Source organism: Thermobia domestica, chromosome 16, assembly GCF_964235325.1.
Source record: "Thermobia domestica chromosome 16, izTheDome1.hap1.1, whole genome shotgun sequence".
Taxonomy (NCBI): Eukaryota; Metazoa; Arthropoda; class Insecta; order Zygentoma; family Lepismatidae; genus Thermobia; species Thermobia domestica.
In genome coordinates this window covers 75,550,198-75,569,473 of record NC_137469.1, presented here as the reverse complement: position 1 = coordinate 75,569,473, position 19,276 = coordinate 75,550,198, and the positions used below count along the sequence as shown (strand labels likewise).

The 19,276-nt window shown below is 36.8% G+C and overlaps 1 protein-coding gene across 10 annotated transcripts in view; it reads left to right on the top strand.

Annotated features, from left to right (window-relative positions):
- LOC145673174 (uncharacterized) overlaps window positions 1-19,276 on the top strand; it is a 159,242-nt gene that overhangs the window by 34,943 nt on the left and 105,023 nt on the right. For 7 of the 10 annotated variants that reach the window (XM_081742623.1, XM_081742622.1, XM_081742627.1 and 4 more), the window contains exons 2-3: window positions 786-968; window positions 3,543-3,738. The exons of the other annotated variants lie outside the window; for them this stretch is intronic. In XM_081742623.1, coding sequence (XP_081598749.1) covers window positions 895-968; window positions 3,543-3,738 — 270 coding nt within the window. In that variant the 5' untranslated portion in view covers window positions 786-894. The remainder of the gene's footprint in view (window positions 1-785; window positions 969-3,542; window positions 3,739-19,276) is intronic. 10 annotated transcript variants of the gene reach the window in all.

Sequence of the window (19,276 nt, the reverse complement as noted above, 5' to 3'; positions counted from 1 at the left end):
AAACTGTCATGACAGTAAAGATATTAACTCTTGCTGTACCAAGGTATGTTTATAACATAGCATAAAGGGGAGGGGGTCTCCTTGAACTCATAAGGGAATGTGTATCTTTTGTCACATAGAACTGTTTACCACTTGCGGCGATAAGCTTTTGATAATACTGAAGTCTGGGTTGAGACACTTCGTTTCCCAGAATATCTTCAATCCCGAGAATATTGTCCTCGAGTGTAGTTTTCTTGTTGGCCTTGCCCAGACATCTTCACTGAGGAGCTTCTCATCAACTGGTACCAGGCGCTTCAGAAGTCAGGTCTTTTGTTTCGATCGGTTTGCTTTTGGGATACTTTTTTTTTTTTGTCTCATCAAGATACCCGGTATTTCATGGAAGCATCTAAACTATTACATGCCTACGTCAGTAATAACGTCTTCAGACCACTAAGAATGGTAGCTGGCTTGGTAACAGGGGAAGGGGGCAAAAACCGATTAGAAAAGAATGTGTATTTCTGTTCGTAATATTTATTCTGACATTTTTTTTTTTTTTTTTGAGACAGTAAAGCAAAATTGACACTTACATTGGTTGCTTGTTCGACAATGTTAAGGGCTAATGTAAATATTAAATTTTGTTGTGGTGTACCTGATATAACTACGTATGTCAACACAGAAATTAAGTTAGAAACACCGGTTTTTCAATATAAAATTTAGTGAAATTCTTACACAAGGGATACTGCTTGTTATTTTGTAAAATTCATTCGTTTAGTCGATAGACAAGTGATTTTAATTTATTGTTTCAGGCCAAAATGATATTGATTTGGAGAACAATGATTTCAACGAATTAAAAGAGTCAGTCCTGGAGGAGTCGGAGCACAAAATCAAGGCATTACAATACAATTTTGTACAGAGATGGTGAGGAGCTGTGCCGCTTTTGGATGTGTCAACAGAGTAACCAACACGAGCCCTTCAGTAAGCTTTCATAAGTAAGTGATTTTTTTTTTTTTTATACTTTTTACGTCTAAAAGCCCTCCTCGCAACGACCGAAGCAGCCTAAAAACTTACATCTTTGGGTAGGGGCCGCGGTGGCTCAGTGGTAGAGCGTTCACCTCTGGTGCTTGGGGTCCCGGGTTCGATCCCAGCCCCCGCCAAGTGAACTTTGTGGTGGACAAACACCGTGTGCGTAGGTTTCCTCGGGGTTCTCCCGTTTCCTCCCACTTTCTTCCTTCCACCATTTCATTCATTACTCATTATCACCATCTCCTTTAGCGTAACCGGCATAACCGCGGGACGTAAAACTCAAAGATTTCATTTCATTTTTTCAAAGATTCTAACAATCGTTAATCCATCAAGCCAAGATCCGTGTCACGAAATGTCAGCGCCACCAGAAGCATGATACACATGAACAAGAGTTTATCGATTTGGAGGGGGCCATAAAAAGTAAGATGTTGAAGATAGAAAAATAAGCTTTTCAAGTTTCAGGTTTCCTTGCAAAGAAGCCATTTAAAGGTGGAATGCCGTTGCTTCTGAAAAAGAACTCTACCAAAGGGCTTATAATCTAATGAGCATTAGTGCGCATATAGTAAGCATTATCATGAGCGTTCAAACCAAAAGTGAAAGACGGACAGTTGACTGAATGTGGAACCGAGGTGATACCTGGCGCAGTTCATTATGTACAGTATGACTTAAGTAGAAGTAATCTTTCATCACGTATGTCATCATTGCCTTGGCTATATGCTTGGTCAATCGGGCTGTTAGTAAGGTCTGGCTAGCAAAATCTAGCCGCTTTCGGCTTTGATTAGCCCCTTCCCCATTGGCGCTATTTCACCAAAATCTTTTTGGTTAAAAGTATAAAAGTCGTGCCATACAGAAAGCAAGCGAGCGACAGAACGATGTTTCAGATTTGTTTCTATTTCTCGAGCTTCAAATTTTATTGCTGAGGTGAACCTTTGCATAAAGCATCTCCGGTAATCTACGTAATTTTAGTTTTTCTTTAATTTTTTATTTGCAGTCACATATGAGCAAATGTGTAATGATATATATATTAAAAAAAAACTTCAAGTAAACTCGTATCCTGATAATGACTTTCGCTCTGACGCATACTTCCAATATGGTGCGGTTGTCGCTTTGTCACTCGTTCGCTTTCTGTATGCCGTGGGCCACATGGAAAGGTGAGTGAGCGATAGAAATTTTGCTACCTCCTGTGCTTCAAAATTTGTTGCTGAGGAGAACGCAAGAATAAAGCAGTTCTGGTAATTTATGTGATTTTAGTTTTTCTTTTTTTATTTTATTTTATTTATTTTATTTTTTTTTTTTTTTATTTCTAACTTACTTTTTAGAAATTTTCAACTACAATTGTATCTTGAAGATTACTGTTGCTCTGTTGCACGCTACTAGTGTGGCATGATTCTCTCTTTGTCGTTCGCTCGCTCGCTTTCTGTATGGCACAGGCCTAAAGCAGCGTTTCCCAACGGTGTACTGTTTCAGATGCACGCGGTTGTTAATTGCTAATCCGCGAAATTTAGGTTCGATTGCCGATGGGGCCTTTGGCGCGTATGGTCGGAGGTTTAAACCTCGCTGTGAGTCCATCGCTTCTGATAGAAATCCGAGTACTGGTTTAAATTCTAAGTTGAGCTGTAAATTCCGTTTTTGTATAGTCTCTGTACTGAAGAAAAATAATAAACTGCAACGAAACAAACAAGTATTCGATTTCCACTTGAGTTACGACCCAGTGTCATGACGCAAATTGGCGACCTATCTAGATAAACAGGTTTGAAATTGTTAGATTGTTGATTTAATTGTAACTTTTAGACTTTATATGTGGATGTAGTAAAATTCTTTACGATTGTAATGCTCCAGATGTTCTCTGGAGTTTCTATAATAAAACATTATTATTATTATTATTGGTAGCAGACCAAAATGCAGAATGCCAGATGTCTGGAATAGACAGACTGACCACGTGAAACTCCACCGAGGTGATGCGGTATTGTGGCCCAGGTTTTCATAGGCTTTTCGCGCCAAGTGTTTATAATAATAATAATAATTATTATTATTTTGACCCCTATAATTGCATAAAGATTAGAAAAAACTGCGAGTTGAACACAAAAATCTTCACTTGACATTTTAGTAGTTAAGATCAGTTGAAAAACAATGTTTTTTCTTCTTCAAAAAGGAATATATTAAAAATGTTCAATCTTTGAACTGGATATCGACACCATTCAATTCGAAAACCATATTTCAGTACATTTATTTTGGGAAAAAGTAACAAGGTCTTAATATGTTATTCCTTGTTCCTCTCCTGGCGGTCATAAATAGAAGAGAAAAAAAGTCACCAAACAAAAGAAAAAAGTGTTTGTGGTTTTGCCTTAAAGAAAAAAAAGAGTGGGTGGGAAAAAGAGTCTTCTGACCTGTCATCAATCTCCTCCCAAGAAGGGTATACAGTGAGCTATATGCAAGAAAAGATGCAACTGTCTTAAACCGCGAACAGGGCTCTTAGATAGTCACTAACCGAGTATGGTTGTCATTATGGTAGAACTAATGAATCTTGTTTTCATTTACAGATTTCCAAAGAATCCTGATTTATTGAACTTATGGGTGAAAGCAGTCAGAAGAAAAAATTGGAAACCTTCAGGGTCTCAGCATCTTTGTTCGGAGCATTTTAGTGAAGAATGTTTTGATCGCACTGGACAGACCGTTCGACTGAGGAGTGGATCAGTCCCAACAATATTTCCAGCGTATCCAGAATATTTGAAGAAGGTAAGTGCATGTGTTGAATTAAAGCAATGTTGCTATCCAGCTGTTTCGCTGGAATCGGTTGTTAAAATCTGTAGTTTGCGGAACTGTTTGTTACAGTACCCTATCAAACGTAAGTCAGACAAAGGTAAACATCAGATCAATTCAAAACAAAAGCTCCATTTCTTCCAGTGTGTGTGTGTGTGTGTGTGTGTGTGTGTGTGTGTGTGTGTGTGTGTGTGTGTGTGTGGTGTGGGTGGGTGTGGGTGTGTGTGAGAGAGAGAGAGAAACGTGTTAAAAAAATGATCGCACACATAAACATGATACAGTAATAGTATATGTAGTTTGGGTTGATGTAGCCAAGAATGAAATAAAAATAGTACACAAATTGATAACCACATTTCTTTACTGTGTCCCAATTCTTTCCTTTCCATTTGAGCTGGGGTGCCGACCAATGATTAAAAACCACTTGAAATTACACACTGCATAGATATGCAGCTCTTAACTTCCCATCTCCCTTTTCGTGTATTACATTTTCTTTTATACAGTGGGTGTACATTTTGAGAAGCTATTCAAGATTGTTTCCTGTACAAGGGGAAAAAATCCACTGAGTTGGTTAAATTTAAAATTTGCTTTGTTGCCTTCCGACGTTGTTAAAAATTAATGAAATATCGCCTTGAAAATGGGCGAACACGATAGAGAGTTCGGCAGTATTTTCAATAAAAGATTCCCATGTCGTACTTCTTTAACTGCTTATATTATTAAATTAGTTGAGATTAGAACCTTATATGTGTCATAAAGATGTCGTGAATTCTGAACAGTAATAACTGGAATTTTAACACTTTTCATAATTGTATATCTTTTTATTATTATTATTTCTTTAAGTATAGCGAGTGTGCGTATTGCAAATTTCATGTACAAAGAAGAGGGGGGTCATGGTTAATTGAGTGCTTCTATTGGCAGAAAAAAAGGGGCGTGCCTGCTGCTCATAAAAGTAAAGAAGCACTAACTGCTTATCCTTGTCATATATGTACTGATAGGAAAGTAGAAGGGACGATAGTGTATTGTAAGTCCTTTATTTTCTTGCTGATATTACATACGAGGGCGTTCCATATTGATTGACACTTTCTTTCTTCTTTCAGGGTCCATCATTGACCTCGTCATTACAAGTGGAAGGAAGTAGTACTTAGGTCTACCTTCAGGTGAAAGAACCAATACAGGGAAGTGTAATCCGTGGAACTTCCTTCCACCTGTAATGACGAGCTCAATGGTGGACCCTCAAAGAAGAAAAAAAAAGGAAGTGTAAATCAATATGGAACACCCCTCGTATTATATGTGGTCATATTTATGTCCTCTTTGTAAAATTAACTTTTTTTTTTTCTTTCTTTAAAAAGAAAAGGTGTTTGTGCTGCTCACGAAATCACAGAAAGTAGAACTTGTCCTTCACATATATACCAATAAAAGTGATGATAGCTATGCATTGTATATCCCTTATTTTTTTGCTGGTACATGAATGCATTGTTTATATTAAATCATACGATTCAATTTCTTATGCTTTTCGAATAGATATTGCTAGTGTAAATTTTACATTAACTGGTGCCTTGACGTGTAAAATTCCAGAAAGGTTAATCAGAAATTTCTCCTGGATTGTTAATATTACAAGGACAAACTGTTTGTATCCTTATTATTAAGCTATGTTCTGTAATATTTTTTTTCCTTTAAAGTGGTGGGTTTTAAAAAGTATAGGTCAATCTTATGTTAAAAAAAAAAAAATCCTCACAGGAAGGAGGTGGGTAAAGGTCCGCCCTTTTTTTTTTAAGGGTAAACCAATGTAAAACATAAATGGAAAATATTGTAACAAAGCACAGAAAGAACCCTCTAAAAATGCACTGTTGTAAATTTTTCGCCAATTTATTCGTTTTTCTCCAATTCTTCTACGAGCCGCTCGATTTGAGACTTCCCGTTCTTCGCACGGTTTGAAAACTATTTTAAATTTTCTTTGGATTTAATTTCACATACTTAGCCCCTCCTCCATATAACCTCTTACGGCTCAAATTTTGTAAAATCTGTTCATAGTATGACTCTACATCATAAAATAAACCTACTGACCAAACGTCATGATTCTAGCTACGATGGTTTTCCCTGTGCATTGATTAGTGCGTAAACCCCCCTCTTACCACAGGTACACTTTGTGGCTTTGTAAAATCCGTTCTTAGTACGCCTCTATATTATAAAAGGAACCTTATGCCCAAATTTCATGCCTCTAGCATGAGTGGTTTTCTCAGCGTGTTGATCAGTGTGTAAATCCTAACCCCCAGCCCCCCTTATTTACTTCCTTAGGGTTCGATTTTTGCGAAATCCTTTCTTAGTATGCCTCTATATTATAAAAGAAACCTACACATTTCGTGCTTCTAGCTTCAGTGCTTTTCATGATATTTCGCTTTTATATGTTAAGGTATATGTGGCTTATTGAACGTTTCATAGAAAAATTGGCGTAAAGCATAAAAAAAAGTCTAAATTTACAAAAGAGAGAAAAAAAAAAGTTTTATTTGCGGGGTTCTTTCTCTGACTTCCTACATCATATACAGATGCAACATTTAAAGGTTGAACTTCACATTTGTGGCATTTACTTGCTTTCATGAACGTTAATTAATCGTGACTCTCATGGGCGAAAAAGACCGATATTTACGATCCTCCTTTAAAGTGGAGGATATGTGACAAGGATAGGACATTTTATTTTGCTCTAAGAGAAGAGCCACGACATTTCTTTATCTTCTGTATTTCTGAAGCGTTGTATATATAGATGTAGTCAAACCTAAATGAACAACTATTCAGATAACTCCATTTTTGTCATATTGAATATAACTATTATGAAAAGTAAATCATGTATTTGTTTATTGACGTACAGTGGAGTCCCGGTTAACTGAGGTTCCGTGTTATCCAAGCTTAATCCAATCAAACAAAAATTTAAAAACTAAACTGGTTACAATGATAAACAGTTTACATGCTTTTGTTTCAGCAACAAAGCAAAACATAAAGCTGGCGTATAGATGACGACTCCGCCCGACATTGCCACACTTAAGCCAGCGATCTTTATTGCACGTCTTGAGTTTCAGTTTGAAAAGGCATTGTTCTACGTTGAACAGTAAGACGACAAGCACCAGCTGACATGATATTGCTACGTCTGTGCAATATAGCGGCCAAGAACGAGGCAGCTTAATGAAGCAGAAGACTATGAAAGACTTTTTTTTGTTAAAAAAAATGGTCTATGTGTACGCTAAACAGTATTTTATTTGTATTGTTTAACTTACATACTTATTAATATCAAACCACATTTTATCTACTGTATTATTGCTAATTCCTTATGTATATATGTATAATTACATGTACTGTACTGTATGTCCAATAATATTAATAAATACAGTAATAATGAATAACCTAATAAAGAGAAATAATCGATAAACAACAATAGTAAATACTATACAAAATATTCTATGTATCCCCCTATCAACCGTGTTTTTGCTTATCCGAGTTAGATCCGGTCCATATTAGCTCGGATAATCGAGACTCATTACTGTATATGGAACACTTCAATGAACCAAGTTCATGGAAATACATTTGCCAATTTAGTCGTTTTGATGGAAACAAAATGTAATTACGGCGAATGAATTGCTATGACAGTATGTAGTCAAGTAGTGAATGTAGTAACTGAAATGAACGAAAAGTTTGCGCCGCTTTGCCACTAACATGATTCTGCTCATGAAAATGCGATGGAATGCATAACGTACTGTAATAGTGTACGGATATTGCAGAATCATGTATGGTACTCAATTCAGATTACTGCAGTGTGTGTAAAAAATATGCATTGATTGCCAGCGGGTAAATCCTGGAAATGCTACTAGGAACCTAATTCCTGCCTTCAGTCGTAATTATTACATCATTATGTTGGGATTGGGCTTCGTAGCTTTTGTAGAGTTAAAGAGGCTGAAGTTGAAGGGGGGGGGGATGCTTTAATTTGGGAAGTTGTTTCCATGAGTTCCTTTTCTTTTCTTTACTAAGACAATCTAATATAGGGATTCAGTTTTGAAGATGACTTTCGAAAAAAGAAAAAAAAAAAAATGAAACTAAGGTAAATTTTAATTCAAATGATGGTTTAGAAGGCATATTTCAATAAAGGAAGGAGGGTATCACCTCATAGCGAGAGTATGATTTTTGCCTACGAAACTCTTAAACTAGCAACGAATTAAGATAAAGGCTGCCTGCAACGGTTGTAAAAGTGCGATTATTTCTCATTTCTTAGCTTTTATGCATATCCTGGATCGGAAACTAACCACCTTTGCTTGCTTCGCATATAGACTCAGAATACTTTTTTTTTTTTGTAATGAAAAGAAGCGGAAAGGCTATTACTCATCGCAAAAAATATGTAGCAGAATTTTCTTCTACATGCAACAGGTAGCGCTTTCGGAAGATGCTACTTCCTTCATCAGCCTGTGGTAGACTTCAAAAAGGATGAAACACATGAAGGATGGTTAAAAGGTTAGGATATGTAAAAACAAATCTTCTGTCAAACATTAAATCACACGGGAATAGAAATTCACTGACATTGTACACTGCTGCTTACTGTTTTCTGTTCTTGCTTTCCAAATGCTGAAGGTATGTAGTGAAAAGATTACTCCAAATAATATTTTTTTCTCCTCTATCCAGGTTAAGTGAAGGCCTTTCTTAGTGAATATAATATAATTCTTTAATTTTTCGTTCCGTTGCTGTTTTTGCTTTTTCAATTAAACATGATTCCACGATTTGATGGTTATGATCTCTAAGATGCGTTGCTAGACCGGATAACTGTTGCGGATTCCGAGATCTCGAAGTATGAACGTGCTAAGTTATTCTAGAACACAATGCTGTTATTATAGTGCTCAGTTATTCTATTCATAACCATCAAATCGCGGAATCGTGTTTAATTGAAAAAGCCAAAACAGCAACGGAACGAAAAATTAAGGAATCATATTATATTCACTAAGAAAGGCCTTCACTTAACCTTGATAGAGGAGAAATAAATATTATTTGGAGTAATCTTTTCACTACATACTTTCAGCATTTAGAAAGCAAGAACAAAATAGCAATGTACAATGTCAGTGAATTTCTATTCCCGTGTGTTTTAATGTTTGACAGAAGATTTGTTTTTACATATCCTAACCTTTTTAACCATCCTTCATGTTTTTTATCCTTTTTGAAGTCTACCACAGGCTGATGAAGGAAGTAGCATCTTCCGAAAGCGCTACCTGTTGCATGTAGAAGAAAATTCTGCTGCATATTTTAGCGGTGAGTAATAACCTTTCCGCTTTTTCTCATTGAATATAATCACCGCTCGCAATATTGTGATACTTTTTTTTTTTTAATATATTTTTTTCACACTGAATCCGAATGTCCACGATTTTCTCTGTTCGAAGTGAGATAGCATTCCCCTGTTTGCCTTACCATATTACGAGCCTCTAGGTACAGTAATTCTTCCCGTAAGCAATCCATGCATTCTGTGCTCAAAACTTCCAATATTTAGGACGGGGGCGGACATTACTGCGTATTTATGCATTTAATGTTCAAAACTTGTTACGTATCAGGGCAAATTTTACAGCGTTTAATGTTGTGTACAACAGACACTGCAAACCCAGGCCGGACTGGATCTGTATTCTGTGCCCAGCTCGACTTCGAACCTGGCGGAGAACGGGCCGGGCGTAACCGGCCTGAGAACAATGAAGTCTGATAAGTCAATCCTTCAATATTCAATTTAAAATGAGAAATGTGTCGTCATAACATTGCAATGTCTATTTGTCCTTCTCGAATGGAAAAATCGTGTAAAATGTTACCTAAGTTTGTTTTCTATATCCATATTCTGTCTGTCTATTGTTATCTGTGCTTGCTCTGTCCAGTCATATTTCTTATACTACACTCATTGCGAGTAACAGAGAAGATAGGTAAAACTGCTACACCGTATGTAGTACTAATACTTCAACTACTACTGCTAACTAACTAACTAACTCTATGGCCTATGGAACCCGGAGGTTCAGTGCCGCGTTCACAAAAGCTCTCCACTGACTTCTATCCTTAGCTAATTGCATCCAGTTTCTACTTTGTATTCCTATCTCTGCGAGATCCATCTTAATATTGTCCTCCCATCTGCGCCTAGGTCTTCCTAATGGTCGTTTTCCTATGGGTCTACCAGTCAAGACTTTGAAAGCGTTTCTACTTTCTTCCATTCTAGCTACATGACCTGCCCACCTAAGCCTCCTAGACTTGACGACCCTAACAATGTTGGGTAAACCGTATAAACTATGTAGTTCCTCGTTATGAAGCTTCCGCCATTCCCCATTCTCGTTCCTCTTGGTCCGAATATTCTTCTCAGGATCCTGTTCTCAAATACTTTCAGTCTATGTTCTTCCCTCAGAGTAAGCGACCATGTTTCACAACCATACAGAACAACAGGCATGATTATCGTTTTATATATTTTAAGCTTCTAATTCCTCGACAGGACTACTGCTAATACTACTATTACAATTACGTATACTAGCGCTAATTCCACTATTGCTTCCACTACTACTACTCATTACTATATTAATACGACAGCGACTACCACTACTGCTATTACTAGTAATACGAAAACAGTGCAACTACTAATACTACTACTGCTACTATTATTACTGTTGTTACTAACGACTATACTACTATTACTACTTCTACAATTACTATTACTATTAATACTACTACTGCTAGCATTACTGCTACTACTACTATTAATACTACTACTTCTGGTACTAATACTACTACTATTAAACTACCACGAAAAATACTATCATTGACACTACTTCTACTATTGTGCGTAACGCTTTTCAATAAAACTTCCTCTGGGATGAGCTGCCATCAGTAAAATACAATTTTGATTGCATTAGTAAGGTAGTTACATGTCTCAAGAGGTCTGGACTAGTAACCCTGCTGCCACACACTGTTAACCAAGACACTGAGGTAAGATGGAACATTAAACTCATCATGTTGAAATTTGTGGATTCGCAGGTCATCGACATCCGGTGGATACTAGAAGAGCACAAAGAAGATCAGCGCTTAGATTACCTTGATGAATCCTTAAATGAAAGAAATTACTGCATTTTTAGAAGATTTCTACGATGCCACCAAAGCACTGGAGGCAAAGAAAATTGTAACAATGCATTTGATACTGTCTTGGTTTGAAAGACTATACAAACTTTGCAAAGTCGACAGTAAAGTAGATTCCAATGATGTGTCGCAGCTTAAGGTTCGGGTGGAGCAGTTTCGCAAGGAGAAGGTCGACATTAGTATGGATCATAAAGTGGAGACCTTCAGCCCCAACTACCGTTATCTCCGAACAATGTCTGTAGATGAGGTATTATCTACCCACACAGAAGTACGTCGTCTCATTTCGTTAGTATCATCTGCTGCAGTTGGCTTCTTTGATTCCCTTCCTAAGGATAGTAGCTCAAGCAGACACGGTTTGGAACCACCTACCAGGAAGAATAAGTTAATGGAATGGGAAGATGGACCTTCAGTTTCTGGTGAATTTGACGATGAAGTAGGCATCTACCTCAACATGCCATCATGTTCAAGAGAACTATATATACTACAATGGTGGAAGCAACAAGAGAAAACACACCAAATTGTGCAAATTAGCGCGTCAGTATCTGGCCATCCCTGCTTCTAGTGCTTCTGCCGAAAGATCTTTTCGTACTACAGGCGATGTAGTTCAGCAATGGAAAAATGCTCTAAAAGCCTGAGACTGTTGACTCTATTTCTCTGCTCGATTCCCGGCGGGAGCTCAAGTGGTTTGGACTCCACGTTAATCAGTAAGTTCACGTCTCATATAGCCTCGCTGCTGAACGGGACGTTAAACTCAAAATATACTCTGTTTTTATGCTATTCGATAAGTATAAGGTCATACAGTAAAGCGATGTTCATTCTGCAGTATTAGTTTCGTAGGAGAACTTGTATTTTTATTTTGTTACTATCAACTATCCCTTCTATTATTTGTGACGTTAAGAGGCAGTGTCGGTAGCTGCTATTGATACATTTATCTCTCAGGGGACGCTTGTGCTATATTTCGTTCAACAATGTTGTGTGTTCATTTTGTTTGATTTACTCCCTCACATTCCGCCATAGATCTCTTTTACTTTCTTGTTATATTTGTCATTTTGTTACAACCGTTCCAGGAACACCTAATCGACCCTGGCGTCTTCCTGATTTATTTGATCATTATATTTTGTTATCATATTTATAGCATCATACCATAAACAATACAGGAAAATGTAACACCATTTGGTATCCGCCTTGCTAATTGAACATTACTACAAATTGCGCTGATCTTATAAACGCGCCAGTTCACGGTTTCAGTCTCTTGTGGTCTAATTGTAGCATACCAAGTTCTACTTAGTAGGTCAAACACTTGACTTTATCATACATTCTTTAGGTAACTACGGTTTAGACCGTATGGATGATAATGGGTGATGAATTGGTGGAATGAAAACAGTGTTAAGAAACGGGACCACCCCGAAAACCCCACACATGGGATTTATCCACCACAAAGCTCGAGCAGGGATCGATCCGACGACCTCTAGCATCAGATGTGAATGCTTTACCTACTGAGCCACCGTTGGCCCTCGTAGATCAAGCATCAGTTCACATTCTATGCAGACTGGCCATCAGGGTTGGCTGGTTTAAACCAGCTGGGTTGAAAAAAAAAAACTGGTTTAAACCAAAAATAAGAAGAAAAAACAAACAAACAAAAAAAAAAAAAAAGCTTTAAATCGTGTGAACTTCATGGTGACGTTTCCATATATCAAAACATCCGCATTACGTTTATCTACTTTTCACCTTTTAATCAAGGGGTCCCGTGTTCAATTCTCGGTCGAACCACAACCCATCTTTCAAGTGTAAACCAAGTAGCGATTCGAGATGTCCCTTTAAGTGAAAGTCTTCTTCGTGATAACCTTGGTTCGTAAGGATGTTAAGTGTCAACGTATGAAACGAAATCAAATTATATATATTTCTACTTGTCTGAATGCCTGTTGTTTTATGAAGAAGCCAAGGGTGCTTAAATATATTGATAGAAATGGGCAAAATTTATCAGCTGCCTACGAAGCTTCCAACATCAGATTGGATTTGACTTTGTTTTAATTTTATTCAATGATATCTACATACCAAATTTGTAATTTAATACCTCAGTTTTAGCGTAGTGATTATAATACGTTGACCTTAAAATTTTACATACAAATACATTTAAAGTAATAACAGGATTTTCCCAATGGTTAAGGCGAGAGTTTCCCTATTTATATATAATTGTGTATAATGTTTTTATTTGTGTAACTGTTTATCTTTTTGTCCTGAAATGACTCTTGACAATTATATTAACAAGTAGGCTTATGTAAAGATCAGTACAACGTATTTTTATCAGGAGTCCTTCGTGAGTGAGTCGGCAATCGCATTTGTGACCAATTGATCCCGTTTTCGTGTCCAAATGGACAATTTCTCTTGGATGTAAGCCGAGAAGCGGTTTGGATTCCGCTTTAAGCTTATGTGATTCCTTCCAGCATAACCTTGTTGTTGCATAATAACATCAAGGCGAAACAAACTAATTTCTGTCCATATCTAACATAAATAGACTGAAATAGTGTGACGTCACATCCTTCTCGTTGCCATGGTGATCGCCATTTTATTTTCTAAACAAAAAGTAGCCTAAATACCTAAAGAACCTATATGTAAAACGAAAACAGTGATGAAATATTTCGGAACTGCAAACATTAGAGTGGAACAAATATTTATGTTTCTTTTTAAATATTTCTAATTGAAACTGAAGAAAAAAAGGTAGAAAAGGTAATTAGAAAAGAAATATGTTAAATAATATTACATGCATGACAAAGATTGAAACTGAAATTAGCGAGTTCACATGTCTTGTGAAATTTTCCCTGTGATGTGTATTTTGAGAATTTCTATATTTTCAGGTTAAATTCAAACTTAAAGTGTACTCACCCTGTTCATAATCAGATATTAACTTTAAATAATTCCGGAAAATTTTTGATCCAATAATATGAGTATGATATACTATTGCAATTTGAAGAGGATTATTTACACTTGTTTAAAATATATACTGAACCATTCATAATTGGATGTGTAGTTATTGTACGTTTTCTAAATGCTTTAAAAAAAGTTGATAGAGAATATAAGAAAAGATGTTATTACCTATATCCACTGATGGTCTTGATTGAATATTTCTAAAGGCTAGCCTTTTCTTTCTTTTGTAATGTATACTTAGAAATAATATTGTGCACTCACATTATAAACAGTAGACATTAGAAGTGTAAGTACCCAAACAGAATTAACATTATTCTAAAAGACTTTTTTCTTTTTTAAAAATCACATATTTTTACAGCTTTCTCTGTGCCGACAGTTTGTCAATCTACACGGTAGGGAGTTTATATTGCATATAATTGCTTCTTATGGAGGATTACATGATAATTGTGTTTACATTAACTATTCGATTTCTACCTTATTACTTAAGGATGTGGAGCTTTTAGAAATAATCTCTTTAGCTCCATTAGCTTCACGCGTTTGTATAGAAAAAAACATGGCGATCACCATGGTAACGGGAAGGAAATGATGACATCACTATTCCAGTCTATATATAGAGTAAATTATTTAAACCAAAAAACTTTTTTTTTTTTCAATAAAAACCATGGTTTTGCCAATCCTGCTGGCCATAATAACTAGCATTTCTCCGATTTTTTATGTACTTAGAAGGTAAATTCTGTACCACCAGACATGTCAACTCTGACGTGAAGTCGTAGCAGTTGTAGTAGTATTAGCAGTGGTCGTAGTAGGTAATAGTAGTAGAAGTAGTAGTAGTAGTAGTAATAGTAATAGTAGTAGTACAGTACTTTACAGTCTTGACTAAAGAGTCAGTTTCCCAAACACATTACGATCAACATAGGCTGACAGTATTAGTTCCCGATCCGTCTTTTCCAGTGTCCGGACCGGCCCGGAAATATATGTGCCCAGTTCGCTCCTATAGCATTTGTGTCCGACCCGGTTAGGGCCCGGTCCAGTTTGATATACTTCAAATGAGTAGGCTAAACGGGGGCGCCAGGCCCGTGAACGGTCTGGTGTACAATAGCTCCTCCAGTATTAATTCAGCATTTCAATCGTTTATTTATGGAACCGCGTTAACTGCTGAGACAAATTTTAGAGATTTTTCAATTAAATGGAATAAACCATCTTCGGAACGCACGTTCATATAGAAACGTACCATTTATTTATGAAACAACGTAACTCCATTTTTGTCAGAAAGTTAGTTATGAGTTTCAGATCATTTTCTTCTTGAAAACATATTCCGTCTTAAATTATTTGTAAATCAACGCATTTGTTCTGGCCCCATTTTGTGTGTGTGTGTGTGTGTGTGTGCGTGTGTGTTAATTCTCTCTGTTGTTATTGTTTTCATAAATTAACAATTCGAATACAAAATCAAAGGACTGAATTAAAAACATCTCACATTGAGGGGCTGTTGTACACAATATTAAACGCTGTGATGTTTGCTTTGATTGGGGGGGCAGGGGGGTGAAGAAAAGGCTTTGAACATTAAATGCACAAATATGCAATAATATACACCCTCGTCCGAAATAATCAAAGTTTTTGTATGAACTACTTACGGGAGGAATTACTGTGTGGATACACTACTACCATATTTAGTTCATTAGGCTTAAAGGAAGGTGTCCATTAAGACCTTGGCAATCAAAACGCTGACACATCATACATGCACACAACACCATCAGCTTGAAAGATCACAAAGCAGCATAGCTCACTGAATACAAGGGCTAAAGTACAGTTAGCATAGTTTGAAGAGAAGAGCAATGAAAGAACATGAGGTAATTTTAAAGAAAGTACATCTTAGTTATATAAACATGTCGATGTTCCCTTGTTTTGTATTAAATACCTTTATCCGTTTCGGTAAATAAAACATATTTTTAGTAGTTATAGTTGCAAATAAGAAGGTACACAATATTAAGAATTTTGTCATTATTTTTTTTTAAATATACTGATTGATTACAAGATAATTACTAATTAAAAGGTTATTTTTATTGCCAAATTTTCAGTTAAACGAAGGAAATTCAAACTATCAATGTCGCAGAAAATGATTAAGTTATTCTTCCTGTATGACTTGAAATAGTTTGCAAAGTTTCTTTTGAGCTCCTTCGTAGCTAAGCGGTTAGCGTGAGGGACCCGGGTCCGATTTCCGGCGGCAGCTCATGTGGTTCGGATTACACGTTAATCAGTAGGTCCCGTCGTATATAGCCTCACTGCTAAATGGGACGTTAAACTCAAAATCAACTCAACTCAAAGTTGCTTTTACCAAGAACCATTTTATGCTTGATTTTTAATTACGCAATTCCTTATCAATTTAATTATAGGTTCAATTAATTATTAAATACTATTTTGGTAAATGGTGCTTTGCAAACTATTTCAAGTCATACAGAAAGTGTAACTTAATCTTCTTGTGAAGGATTGGTAGTTTGAATATCCTTCATTGGACTGAAACTTTGGAAATAAAAATAACCCTTTAATTAGTAATTATCGTGAAATTAATGACCATATTTCATAATTTTCAGTTTTAAAAAATTGTAAATATTGTGTACCTTCTTATTTACAACACTAATTACTAGAAAATAGGTTCTAATTACCAAAATGGATAAAACCTTTCGTTCCCCTTTTACGGTAGAAACTGTTTTCGGAAACCACACACTGCCTTTTTCTTCTTTTAAGAATTTTGGTTTAGAGTATACCAGGTAAGAGACCCGAGCAAGTCGGTACTGCATCGGTGAATCAATCGTAACGAATCGTTTCCGGTAATAATTATCAATTTTAAAGATTTGGATGCCGTACACTATTACGGCAAATGGCTGGAAATCATTCATCCATTGATTCTATGCCGGTCTGCCAAATGTCACTCGGGTTATGTATAACAGAACGGGGTCAAATCCCAGTAGCATTATTGTTGGCTGATGATTGGACCTACGTAGACCAACGTAAATCAGACAATCAATTTAATATGGAAGTTATCCCTTAGAATTAGTCAACATTATTCTATTTCACAGGATATTAGCTTGTAATACTATTGAAACAGGATTGCTTATTATCAAACATTGTTCCCTATGAAAGCTGTTTGGTCTTCCAAGATCTCCAGAACAATACATCCCTCGACCTATGTTGCTATTTGCAAGTTTCTTGTCCACTCCCTTCCCCCAAAAGGAGGGAGGGAAGGACATCGCTTGTCATCCATTTTTTAGGCCCCTGTGCATTGTACATTGGTCCTGAACATTTTTCGTGTTCGTTCACGAAATATTAACTTGTAACACTCAATTTCATTCACCATATATATATATATATATATATATATATATATATATATATTTGGTCTAGGAATTAATTCGTGCGGGTGGACAAGAGATGGCGCAACGAACGGAGCGTCCCACAGTTCCGTGTATCCACACATGTGTTGCAAACCCCTGTCATCGCGTATCGTTCGTAGTATAGGGCAGTGGATTAAAGCGTCAACAACACCAGTTTGTAGTTAAGTGAACATGGCGCAATTTGTGCCTGATAAAGTGTTTTTGCGGGGTGTCCTGCTGCATTACTTTAACATGCAGAAAAGTGCGACTGAAAGTCATCGTATTTTGGTGGAAGTGTATGGTGACCATGCTCTAGCTGAGCGAACGTGTCAGAAGTGGTTTGCACGGTTTAGAAGTGGTGATTTCGGCTTGGCAGACCAAGAGCGAGCTGGACAGCCAAAAAAATTTCAAGACGAAGAATTGACAGCATTGCTCGAGCAGGATTCGTGTCAAACGCAGGAACAACTTGCAGCAGCATTAGGCGTTGATCAAACAACAGTCTCCAAACGCTTGAAAGCCATGGGAATGATTCAAAAGATGTCACATTGGGTTCCACATGAATTGAAAGACAGAGACGTTGAAAGACGAAAAACCATTTGCGAATTGCTGCTTCAACGACAGAGCAGAAAGGGGTTTCTGCATCGAATTATTACGGGTGATGAGAAGTGGATCCATTACGAGAACCCTAAACGAAAAAAGGCCTGGGTGAAACCAGGTGAACCAGGTCCATCACAACCAAAACGAGATATTCACTGTGCAAAGGTTATGCTGTGCATATGGTGGGATATGAAAGGTGTGGTGTACTATGAGCTGCTGCAACCGGGTGAAACTATGAATGGAGAACGTTATCGACGACAATTAATGCGTTTGAAGCAAGCTCTGGCCAGAACACGACCAGAATGGGAGAACAGACATGATAAACTTATTGTTCAACATGATAACGCTCGCCCACATGTCGCAAAACCGGTCAAAACCTATTTAGAAAATGTCGGATGGGAAGTTTTACCCCACCCGCCGTATTCACCAGACGTTGCTCCTTCGGACTACTACTTGCTCGATTGCATGAACAACGATTTGATTGGACAGCGGTTTACTTCTTCAGAAGATATCGAAACATGGGTCTCTGACTGGATCGCTTCCAAGGATGAGGACTTCTTTCGCCACGGAATCCGTACATTGCCTGACAGATGGGCTAAAGTGGTGGCTAGCGATGGACAATATTTTCCTTAAGGTATTTATGTATTTTGTGTTTGTACTACAGCTTCAATGTGTGCGTACCAACCGCACGAATTAATTCCTAGACCAAATATATATATATATATAATTTCATAAAATCTACTAGAAACTGTATTCCGGGACTTTTGAGCGTCCCGAAACAATATTTCGGGACACCATATGTTCTGATGAAAAACCGGGACAATCCCGATTTTCCGGGACGTTTGATCACTCTATCTTAGTATAGTCTCGGAAAAGTTCCTTACATTCGGAAACTAGTTGGGTTTGCGGTACTTCAAACGAACATAACTATTAATATATCTCCAAATTTCATTAGAAACTTAGTTTAATTTTATTCTAATTTTGTATCCATTCACGCACGCATAGTGAAGCTGTCTGTGATAATCGAATTGGATACACTAACACCATATGGGTTAACCAATTTTTATTAAACGTTATCTGATGCTTGTACATTGTATACAAATGTAGTTTTGATATGTGCGTTTTGTTTGTTTACATATATCAGCTGGTTGAAAATTGCGGTATCTTGGGAGAGGATATCTCGAATCGATTGATACCATCGCGAGCACGCTCGAATGAACATTTCGACATTAACCTTATATAGGCTACTTTATTTATTATATAAGTAATGTATAAACTTATATATATATAACTTTATGTATATATAAAATGTATAATACTGCATGAAAGCCGTAACAATTATCTAAGGAATATTTTTATTCATGCAGTATGTTAGTAACTAAAGTGTTAAGTAAAATATATAATCGTTATTTCAAGCGATCTTCCATAACAGTGTACGTATTGAAACAGCATCTACGGATGTATTATAAGCTCCAGTAACTTAAAATATAATTCAGTGGCCTAATCTT